Source organism: Hipposideros armiger, unplaced genomic scaffold, assembly GCF_001890085.2.
Source record: "Hipposideros armiger isolate ML-2016 unplaced genomic scaffold, ASM189008v1 scaffold_1059, whole genome shotgun sequence".
Taxonomy (NCBI): domain Eukaryota; kingdom Metazoa; phylum Chordata; class Mammalia; order Chiroptera; family Hipposideridae; genus Hipposideros; species Hipposideros armiger.
In genome coordinates this window covers 73,045-84,676 of record NW_017732409.1, presented here as the reverse complement: position 1 = coordinate 84,676, position 11,632 = coordinate 73,045, and the positions used below count along the sequence as shown (strand labels likewise).

The window sequence follows — 11,632 nt, the reverse complement described above, 5'->3', positions numbered from 1 at the left end:
TTGCACTCTTCCCAGGCAAGGCATATCAGTTGCCGGCTTCTGGACAGCCGCTCACTGCAGCTGCTGGCCGCTCACGCTGGCTGCTGGCTACATACGGAAGCCCATGGCAACTCACAGCAGCCCAGCTCCAGGTTGAGCTGTTGTTCAGCATCTTAGCTGTAGAGGGCAGTGTCACTGGCCCTCATATGTGGGATCAAAACCGGGGCCTTTGGTGTCCCAAGCCAGTTCTTAACCATCGCGCGACTCGGCCGGCCCGATGTTAAGATTATTGATTTGGGATTTTTCTTCCTGTTCTTTTTCTTCTTAATGAGGTAGGCCTGTATCACTATGACTTTCCCTCTTAGAACTGCTATTTCTGCATTTTGTAGATGTTGAAATGTACTGGTTTAATTTTCATTTTCCGTAAGGTAGATTTTGGTGTCCTGTTTGACTCACTGGTTGTTAAATAAAGTCTTGTTTAGGCTCCATGCGCTAGTGTTCTTTACAGTTTTCTTCTTGTAATTGATTTCTAAATTTATACTGTGGCTATCAGAAAATATACTTGATGTCATTTCAATCTTCTTGAATTTATTCAGACTTATATTGTGAGCTAACATGTGATCTATTCTGAAGAATGTTCCATGCGCTCTTAAAAAGGTTACATGTGCTACAATTTTTAGATGAGGTGTTCTAATCCATCTGGTCTAATGTGATGTTTAAGGTCATGGTTTCCTTATGACTTTTCTATCTGGATGATCTATCCATTGATACAAGTTGGGTACTAACGTCCTCTACTTTTATTATTGTAATACTACCCATTTCTCCCTTTATGTCTGTTAATATTTGCTTTATATGGTTAGGTGCTTCTAGGTTGGTTGTATAGATATTTACAAATCTTATAGCCTGTTCTTGCATTGTCCTCATTGTCATTACATAATGCTCTTCTTTGTAATTTTTATTGACTTTGTTTTAAAGTATATTTTGCCTAATATGAGTATTACTACCCTAGTTTTCTTTTCATTTTTCTTTGCATTGAATGTCTTTTTCGACTCTTCACTCTCACTCTGTGTGTGTCTTTTAGTCTGAAGTGAGCCTCTTGTAGTCACCATATAGATGAGTCTTTTTTAATCCATTCAGCTGTCCTGTGTCTTTTTCTTGGAGCATTTAGTATAGTTGCATTCAAAGTAATTATGATAAGAATGTACTTATTACCATTTTGTTGATTGCTTTAGGTTGCTTTTGTAGTTCTGTGTTCTTTACTTCATGATGTCTCCTCTTGGTATGCTGGTTTTACTTAGTGTTTGTTTGTTCCTTTTTATTTTTGGGGAATTCTTTGAGATTATGGGTTCTGGTGACTAGGTTTCATATATACTAATTATTATCTATAGCAGTCTGTTTTTTGCTGTTATGCATTTAAGTTCAAAAGCACTCAGAGAGCTACATTTATTCTCGTCCCTCTATGTTTTATGTTTGACATCATTTTATATCTTTTTTTATTGTTGTGTGTCCCCTAAATATTTATTTTAGTTATAGTTAATTTGCTACTTTTGTCTTTTGAGTTCATACTAGCTTTCTAAGTGACTAACCCACTATGTTTATTATATATTTGATTTTCCAGTAATTTTTTTTATTGTACATGTTATTTCTAGTTATAGCCTTTCTGTTCTGCTTAAAGGAGACCCTTTAACATTTCTCATAAAGCTAGTTTATTAGTGATGAACTCCTTTAACTTTTGTTTGTCAGGGAAATTCTTTATCTCACCTTCCATCCGAATGAACCTTGCCTTGTAGAGTATTCTAAATTGTAGTTTCTATCCATTTATCACTTTAAACATATACTGTACTACCTTTTGTGACATTTCTGCCAAAAAGTCAGCAGATAGCTTTATAAAGTTTCTTTTTTATGTGACTAGTTGTTTTTATCTTGCTGCTTTCAAAATTCTCTCTTTAAACCATCAACAAAACAAAGAGGCAACCAACCGAATGTGAGAAGATATTTGCAAACAACATCTCCAATAAGGGGCTAATATCCAAAATATATAAAGAACTCATACAACTGAACACCAAAAGAATAAGCAATTCAATTATAAAATGTGCAGTGGACCTGAACAGACACTTCTCCCAAGAAGACATACAAACGGCCAAAAGATAATATGAAAACATGCTCAACATTACTAGCTATTAGAGAAATGCAAATCAAAGCACAATGAGATATCACCTGACACCTGTTAGAATGGCTGTCACCAAGAAAAGTAATAACATGTGTTGGAGAGGTTGTGGAAAAAAAAGGATCTCCCATGCTGCTGGTAAGAATGCAAACTGGTAAAACCACTATGGAAAACAGTATGGAGTTTCCGCAAAAAATTAAGAGTAGAATTACCATACCACCCAGCAATCCATCTCCTCGGTATCTATCCCAAAAATCTGGTCACATTTATCCATAAAATTATATGTACCCCTGTGTTCATTGCAGCATTATTCATGGTTGCCAAGACACTAAAACAACCAAAGTGTTCTTCTGTAGATGACTGGATAAAGAAGATGTGGTACATGTATACTATGGCATACTACTGAGTCATAAGAAAAGGTGAAATACTGCCATTTTTTACAACATGGGTGGATCTTGACATTATCATGCTAAGCAAGTTAAGTCAGACAGAAAAATTCAAGAACTATGTGATTTCACTGAGATGTGGGATATAAAACTGAAAGCAACAAAAGAACAAGACAAACAAACCAAGAAACAAAAACTCATAGACACAGAGAACAGTTCAGTGGTTACCAGAGGTTAATGGGGGGTAGGGTTGTGGTAGAAGAGGGAAGAGGGTGTCAGTTATGTGGTGATTGAGGGAGAACTGACTGGGTGGTGCATACACACTGCCATATGTAGATGATATATTACAGAAATGTATACTTGAAACCTATATGATTTTACTAACCAAGTCACTCCAATAAATTTAATAAAAATTAAAAAGAAAGATTCTTTATCTTTTGCCATTTTAATTATAGTATGTCTTTGTGTGGCTCCCTTTCGGTTCATCTACTTTGGGGTTCTCTGATCTTCCTGTATCTAGATGTCCTTTCCTAGGTTAGCAAAAATGTCAGCCATTATTTCTTTAAATAGGATCTCTCTCTCTTCTCTCTCTCTCTCTCTCTCTCTCTCTCTCTCTCTCTCTCTCTCTCTCTCTCTCATTCTCTTTCTCTTTTCGTTCTGAGACCCCTTTAATGCAAATGTTAATAGGCTTATGTTGTTCTCAAGGACCCTTAAACTATTCTTGTTTTTTAAAGCTCTTTTTTTATTTTTGCTCCTCTGATTTGTGATCTCCATTATTCTGTCTTCCCAGTCGCTAGTTCATTCTTCGCTATTATTTAACCAGCTATTGATTAACACTTTTTTCACTTCACTAATTGTATTTTTCAGCTCTCATTGTTTTTTTGTGTTTTTTTTGATGTTGTTGTTTTCTCTAACACTTTAGAGATCTTACTGCATTCTTGTATCCCTGTATTATATTTAGTGAGCATCCTTATGACTATTACATGGAATATTCCCTCAGGTAAATTATCTTTGTTTTTAGGATTTTTTTCTATTCTGGGTTTTTTATTTGTACTTTAATTTGGAACATATTTCATTTTCCTCTTAATTTGTCTTACTTTCTGTATTTGTTTCCATAAATTAGATGGAACAGCTACCTCTCTCGAACTTGATGGAGAGGCCTTGTGTAGGAACGATCTGTGTGTATGCTGCACATGCTGGGTGGCATTGGCAGGCTGGCTGGAGCAAAAGTGTTTACCTGAGGCACCAGGAGTCCTGTAGCCACCAGGCTAGTCAGAGTTGGGACAGAACATTGGCCAGGTTTACCAGGGAGCATGGCTCTGGGGGCACCTTGTTAGGCTGGCTGGGCTACTTTGGAGCAGCCAGGAATATGTGACTATAGTGGTCCCATGGCAGCCTGGCTGTCTGAGCCTAGAGTGGGTATGGGGTGAGTGGCCTAAGGCACACTGTGGTGGCCTTGCAGATCGACTAGAGCATTTGAACTGCATTCCTGCCCATGCTGTTTATGTGGAGAGGGAAAATAAGCATTGATGCTAACTGGCATTTTCAATCCCACAGAGTTCCCACAGAGTTCCCATAGAGTGGAAAGTTCTTGTGATTCCCCAACCATCTCTATGCAGTCTCTCTCTTATTTGCTGTGCAGAAGCTGTTCAATCAACCCTCAGTCATACTTCAGGAGGAATTTCTCTATATGTGGATGTATATTTGGTGTGTTCATGGGAGGATGTGAGTTCAGGGTCTTCCTATGCTGATTGATATCTTGGGACCCTCTCCTTAAATCGGCTTTTATAGGCTAGAGAATCACTGTAATTCATGAGTCTGGTATTACTGTCTGGCTCCTCCAAGAAATAGCCCCAAGATTCCTATTTATAATCCAGAAATGTGCTTATATAGTTACTTATTTGAGTAGGTATCTTTCTGGTTTGTTTACATATGACAGCTTTTGCCCTGAAATCATATTGCAAAACGGATGTCCTAGTAGAATGTGCTGTGTGCAACTGGCTGTGAGGGACCCTCATCGTCACCTCACTGAGACCCCCAGGGAGGACCTCAGTCACAGTGTGAGTGTTATAGCTTGGCTTTGTTTAGCAGAGATGTGGTTACCCTCTTGAGTAGCTTACTTCAAATTATATAAAGGTCCTGGTGATGTCATGTTCACCTGGAATTGTTTCAGAATTATTCTGACTTTTGGTTCCTGATGCTTGTCAGTTTTCAAATTTTATTACTTTCTGTACTTGAAAAGTTCCTGATTGCTCAATGTACTTTCTAAACCCTGCCCTGTTCCCAAAGAAATATGTAAGGAGCCAAAAATTTCATGGCTATCTGGTCCAAACTTCATCCTAGTGTTTTTTGCTTATTTTTTTTCAGTTAGTCTTTGTGTTTTCTATTGTTTAACTTTTTTTTTTCTTTTTGGGAAATAATCTCATAACCCTCCTAAAAAAAGTTTGTTTTCTCATCCTAAGCATTGCTTCATGTTTGTCCTTAAAATTGAGATATAATTGACATATAACATTCTTTGAGTTTAAGTTGTTTGTGTTGAATTGATTCATATTGCAGTAAGGTTACCAATTTAGCATTAGCAAACTGCTATCATATCATATAATCATAATTTTTGTTTGTATTTGTTGTGAGAACATTTAAGATCTGGTCTCTAGAAACTTTCATGTATATAATAGAGTATTATTGACTGTAATCATGATGGTATGCATTATATTTTTAGAATTTAATCATCTTTGAGTTGTATGTTTGTACCCTTTGACCAACATGTTCTCAATTTCCCCAATCCCACTTTTCACCAGCACATGGTAACCACCATTCTACCCTGTGTTTCTATGAGTTTGCCTTTTTCAGATTTCACATATAAGTGTTATCATACATTATGTATATTTTTCAGTGTGACTTATGTGACTGAGCACAATGCCCTCAAGTTCCTTCTAAATTTTCCCAATGGCAGAATGTCCCTCTTTCTCATGGCTGACTAATATTTCTGTGTGTGTGTGTGTGTGTGTGTGTGTGTGTGTGTGTGTGTGTGCTTCACAACTTCTTTACCCACTCATCTGTTGACAGACAGTAAGTTGTTTCTCTTTATTGGCTATTATGAATACTGCAAAAAACATAATATTGTGGATGTATTTTTGATATCCTGTTTTTCTTGGATATATACCCCGAAGTGGGATTGCTGGATCATACGGTAGCTGTATTTTTAATTTCTTGAACAACCTTGCTACTAATTTCCATAGTGGCTGCACCAAATTTACATTCTACCAACATTGCATAAGGGTTCTGTATTTTCTTGTAGATCACTGAGTTAACTTAAAAAAGCCATTTGAATTTTTTATCAGGCAAATCACATATCTCCATGTCTATATTTGGTTACTGTAAGATTATAGCAAATTTGGTGATCTTATGTTCCCTTGCATTTTCATGTTCTTTGGAGCTTTGTGTTGCTGTTTTTTTGCATTTGAATTAACAGTCACCTACTTGTGTCTCTACTATGGTATCTACTTTGAGGGTCGAAATGCCTTTTGTCAGTCCTGCTGTACATAAGGCTTTCTCAGACCTTGTGTGAACATACCTTCTGATTGCTACTTACTCTTTTGTTTGATAGAATTCTTAAGCCTGTATGCCTACTCCTGTCTTATACAGCAGCAGGTCAGATGCTGACAGCCTCCCTTTTGTTTTCCTGAAGGTGGCACTACAGCTCAAGTTTGTAGTTTTTCTCTCGCCAGAAAACCCTTGCCTGCTTTCTGGTCATGCTCCCTAGACTCCTATCAAATCTATCTCCTTGTGGCTGACCTTGGCCGCATGTACAGGGAGCTGGTCACAGAGGGGAGGAGGTGTGTGTTTGGAACGCAGTATGCTGTAAGTGCCCACAGGCCAGTGGAGGGATCTGTAGGAGAGGTTTTCTTTGTGGTTTGTGGTCAGCCTTCCTGTTGGAGTCCAGAATGCAGTCAGGAGGAATGATGTCTCTTCAATGCCCTCTGGAAATCTTGTATGTCACTCGCCTCATCTGCTCCTTCTCACCAGAGTTTGAACTCCTAATTTAATACTCTGGATGCTGTGAGAAATAAGGCCTTTGGAAGCATCCTGCACAGCTGGAGAAGGTGGGCATCCACTCAACTGCTCTTCCTTTCTCTTGTGGGAGAAATTATAGTCCTTCTTTTATCCCTAAGTTATGCTGCCTTTAGGGAGGTTCTTGTGATGCTGGAAATGTCAAACTTTCTTCTCACCCACAAGAACGCATTCAAACTCATATAGTATTTTGTGGTCCGATAGAGTGCTGGAACTTCTCTGGAATTCTGGACTTCCACTAAGGCTCTCTAATCCATAGGCGGCTGCCCAACTTAGGGTTCTGTAGCTGTTCTTGGCCTACAGGCATGAGAGGCTGGAACCAATTCACAATTGCCTGTAGGTATCACACCTAGTACTGGGGTCTGTCTCCCTGTTACCTGACGTACAGGTTGGCAAGACTTTTCCCAGGTCCCTTGGCATATGCTGGATTCTAAAACTCCCACAGAGGCAGTTTAATTCATGGATAGATGCCAAATTTTTTACTTGCAGGGGGACAAAAACAAGGGATGTTTATGCTCACTTATGCCCGATTGCATCGTCCCTCCTGAGGTATTATGATCCATTCCCATGGGATGATCTCTGGCATTATACTAACATTGTTTTTTCCTTACTGTAATACTTTTTACACTTGCTTATATTCTACACATATCTTTCCAAATAGAATACTGGTGTGTGTCTGTGGGTGTGTGTGGCAAAAACTGTGTGCACACTGCTTCTCTGCATATCCAGTACTTAACTCCTGCATTATGCTAGTGACTTTTACGTTTTTCTTTGAATTAATTGATGACTCTCTTATGTGTTGAATAATGAAGGTCTTAATTCAACTGAGACTATTTCCAAAGCCTTCTGAGCACATGTTTATTCTGTAATGATAATGAAATTCAGATTCTTGTCATAGACAGAAATATGTGAGTATCGAATAGGCAGGTCACTACCCAGATTCTCATCTCTGTATCTCAGTGTGACCAGGCATTCTAAATAAAGAACACAGATACATTCCTACTGAAAATGCCAAGTGAACAAAGCAAAACATACATGAATAGGTTTACCTTAGGAAGGGGTTTAGCAGGTTTGCAGTGGAGTCCTCCAACAAATTCAAAATGTGGCAAGTGCGGGCGAGGAAATTCAATATCCCAATAGGTTCGAATGAGCCACATTTCCGCTTTCCCCATTAACTCAGATAATGTGGTGGGTCTTCCTGAATGGAATAAAGCAAACAAAAGGTTGAGGAAATGAGAATATTGTAATGTGAGCATACTACATAATTTTGTAAAAATAGTTTAGGATTATGTAGTCAAGCTGTTTAAACTGTCTGTGTTTTGATAATAGGATAAATATGTCATATATATATATATAAACATGTATATGTATTGTTCATATATATATATATATATATATATATATATATATATATATGAGCAACTTATGTGGTATGACAGTTAAGTTTACGAACTCAATCTAGAAGTTCTGCATACCTCATTGCAGAATATCACTATGGTCACCTTTGAAGTACTCCCCTAGGGAACCTGTGCATCAATGCCAGCTTTCAGTCTACCCATCCAAGTAATTTGGAACTCTTCTTATGGAATGACCATTAGAGCTCTTGTCCTATTACCCTTGATGTCCTGAATGACATCAAAATGCCTTTTAAAAAATATTTTCTTTATCTTTGAGTAAAGAAATATGTCACTGGGTACCAGATCAGGTGAGTAGGGAGGGTGTTACAATACAGTTATTTGTTTACTGGCTAACAATTCCCTCACAGACAGTGTTGTGTGACCACATGCATTGTCGTGTTGCAAGAGCCATGAATTGTTGGCGAATATTTCAGGCCATCTACCTTTTTCACGCAGCCTTTTCAGCACCTCCAAGTAGTAAAGTTGGCTAACTGTTTGTCCAGTTGGTACAAATTCATAATGAGTAATCCCCCTGATATCAAAAAAGGTTAGCAGCATTGTGGCAACATATTCGTGAGCTTAATAGACCTTTTTCATAGGCTTATGACAAAGTATGAGTTTTTCATCTCTAACCTCACATCAGTACATTCACAACTTTAAAAAAATGATTAAATCGAACACACTATAGAATTAAACGTGCGTGTGTGTACTCAGTAAGGTATAAAACGACCAGATGCAAATGTAAATGATGATTTCAACCCCTCAATCAACTAACCCTACCATAGCCATAGAAAGAAACACTTTTTCCTGGAGTATTTAGTCTAGTTTCTACAATTAAGCAAGCTATGTCCTTGATCCCAGATTTTCCTTATAAACTGTGAGGTTCTGCAAATGTGGCTCAATGCCATGGGCTATACCTGCAGTTAGTTCATATTAGCAGCTTAATAATAATTGTCCATTGATAAACATATTTTTAAATAACAGCTGGAACATTTTCATGAAGTATAGTAATAGATTTGCAGACTCTTAATTTTGGTCATTTTGTCTTTAACAAGGGGACAGTTTTCAAAAAGTACGAATTAGTAATTTATATGTCCATTCTTCTACAAAATTTAAGTATTTGAATATGTGATTTGTAAGTACTTGGTGAAAGAATGTGAAATCATTAGAAACCTTAAATTATAAATTCCTGAGTTGGGATAGAGCCAGTATATCTCTATTATGAAGGAATCCTTCAGGTAATATGGCAAAATAGTATTTTTTAAGTGAAACTAAACTATACAACAGTCAACAGTTCCTCAATGACTATAATTTGAGCATTTCCATAGTATTGGTGAGACTGAAAGATCATTTTATAATTTTGTTTTATCATTTTGCATATAAAAGACAAATTACTCTGACTTAATATTTATACAAACACCTTCAGTGCACTAGGAAAGTAAGAACTTCATGCTACCAACTGAAAACATGACTTACCTAGTGCTTCACTGTAAAATCGATCCCATGTCTTCTCATTAAATGTTTGGAACCAGAAGTCAAAGTAAAGCACATATATCATATTTTTCACCCTCTCCATGAATGTCATTTGATCACTTAATCCTGACAAAACAATAGGTACGTAGGATGGAGGGGTTGGAAGTCCTCCACTATACTTTTCGACTGTGTAGCCTGGAAAGAAGCGGAGACTGTATACTAAAGGTATTTTAAATATCTCAGCCAGAAGCTCACCACAGGGTATCACAGGATCTGAAAAAACGATATCAAACCTTGATTGTTGTAGTTTTGTCATAAGTTTCTTGTTAAAAATGACTTCTTTACAGAGCTTTTCAGTAAACTCAGAGTATTCCACAAAGATTTCTTGCATTACTGAAAAATATGCCCAAACTGTATCTTTGTGCAGATCATATATCCATCTGTCGAGAATTCGCCTGAAAAATAACAAAAAGTCTTCTTTTGTTAAAGATGTAGGGTAAATCTCAAATTTAATAGCAGAGGATTGGTTGGGACCAATAAGAATGGAAGCTGAAGATGCCAGAACAGTCACTTCATGGCCTCTCTGGACAAGTTCATCCAGGATTGTCTTCATATTGAGCCAATGGCTGTATTCTGTGGGCCACACCAGCACCTTTCCACAATTCCCTGGGCTAAAGTAACAACTCAGCTGTAGCAGCAGCAGAACTGAAATCCCCTTCATAGACATCCTGGTGGATGTAATGGTTCTTTTCAAATCACTGATCCTTTCTGTCCTTGCTCATGCTTATATCCAAGGAGAAATCAATCAGAAAGTTAAAATATAACTCCTTATAATCCAAAGTAAATATTAGAAAACAAAACATTTTTATAGCAAGTAGTCAAACAGATAGAGATCTCTTTCATTATACAAATGTGTTTAATTTCTACAAGTGCTATCATCCAGCTAAGAGTTAACCTTTCATGTGCAATACCCATGAATTATGGAATATACAGAGTGTGCAAAAAAATGTATACATGTTTTAAGAAAGGAAAAGACTGTATTAAAATTACATGGATGATAACCACTTTGAGCAACCCTTGTAACTGCAGAATCAAATGTGAGTTTTATTCATCTTCTGTTATCAGTATACATTGAGTATTAAAACTTTAATACAGTTTTTTCCTTTTTAAAATATATACTATTTTTGGCACTCTCTGTATATGAGCATTAGAACTGTAAGAAGCAAGAGGTGACTGTGTCTGTAGTCTCTTTTCCTAAAGAAATAGAGATAAAACTATTATACAGCTGACTCAGAATTTCCTGGATGATGATTCAAGAGATTTTTTTTTCATAAAAGTTTTTGACATCTAATCCACACACAATTGTATTGATTAATTTAAAATGTACAATTTCATGGTTCATTGTATATCCACAGAATTGTGCTACCACCGTGATGATCAGATGAAGAGCACGTTCATACCCCAATAGAAACCTTTACCATTTACATGGTACTCTAGCTTCTGACTCTCCAAGGCCTATCCAACCATTAATCTAGTTTGTCTCTCTATAGAAATAGAGTATTTCCTGTAAATCGAATCATGGAATATGTGGTCTTTGGTAACTGGCTTCTTTTACTTAGCAACATATTTTAAAGGGTCATCTATATTATAGCAATTTTAAGACTTATCCCTTTTTATTGCCAGATAATATTCCATAGTATGGGTATAACCACATTTTGTTTATTCACGCATCATTTGATAGACAGTTTCTCCCCAATTTTTGGCTATTATGTGAATGAGACCAGCTCGCTCAACCGAACACCCCTGGCTTGTCAGCCAGTAGCTCACCGAACGGGTCCCTGAGAGGACTGGGTGGGAGACAAGAAATAAAAGAGAAGAGAGACAAAGTGCGGGGACAGGAGGGACTCAGCCTGCTGATAACAGACTGAGACTCCTGTTTATTGGATATACATGGTTTTTAAGGGGAAGTGATTTCCTCATTCTATGGAGCAATTCCCTAAAGCTAAAACTCATGGGCTGAGGAGAAACAATTTCTCCTCAGCAACAAGCTATGTTATACACAATATAAACTGATGATATAGCTAGGCAAGATTAAACTGAGGCAAATAGAAACTGTCTACAAGTCCTCAGTACAAAGTCCCAAGCATGTGAAGCAGGTC

General features: G+C 37.3%; 1 protein-coding gene across 2 annotated transcripts in view; it reads right to left on the bottom strand.

Moving 5' to 3' along the window:
- The window catches only part of LOC109376175 (UDP-glucuronosyltransferase 2B31-like), a 30,978-nt gene extending 20,742 nt beyond the window's left edge, over window positions 1-10,236 (bottom strand). The window contains exons 1-2 of one of the 2 annotated variants that reach the window (XM_019631978.1): window positions 9,477-10,236; window positions 7,653-7,801 (exon numbers count right to left, since the gene is read on the bottom strand). In XM_019631978.1, coding sequence (XP_019487523.1) covers window positions 7,653-7,801; window positions 9,477-10,200 — 873 coding nt within the window. In that variant the 5' untranslated portion in view covers window positions 10,201-10,236. The remainder of the gene's footprint in view (window positions 1-7,652; window positions 7,802-9,476) is intronic. The other variant, XM_019631979.1, reaches the window with a different exon arrangement.
- Window positions 10,237-11,632: the final 1,396 nt, after the last annotated feature.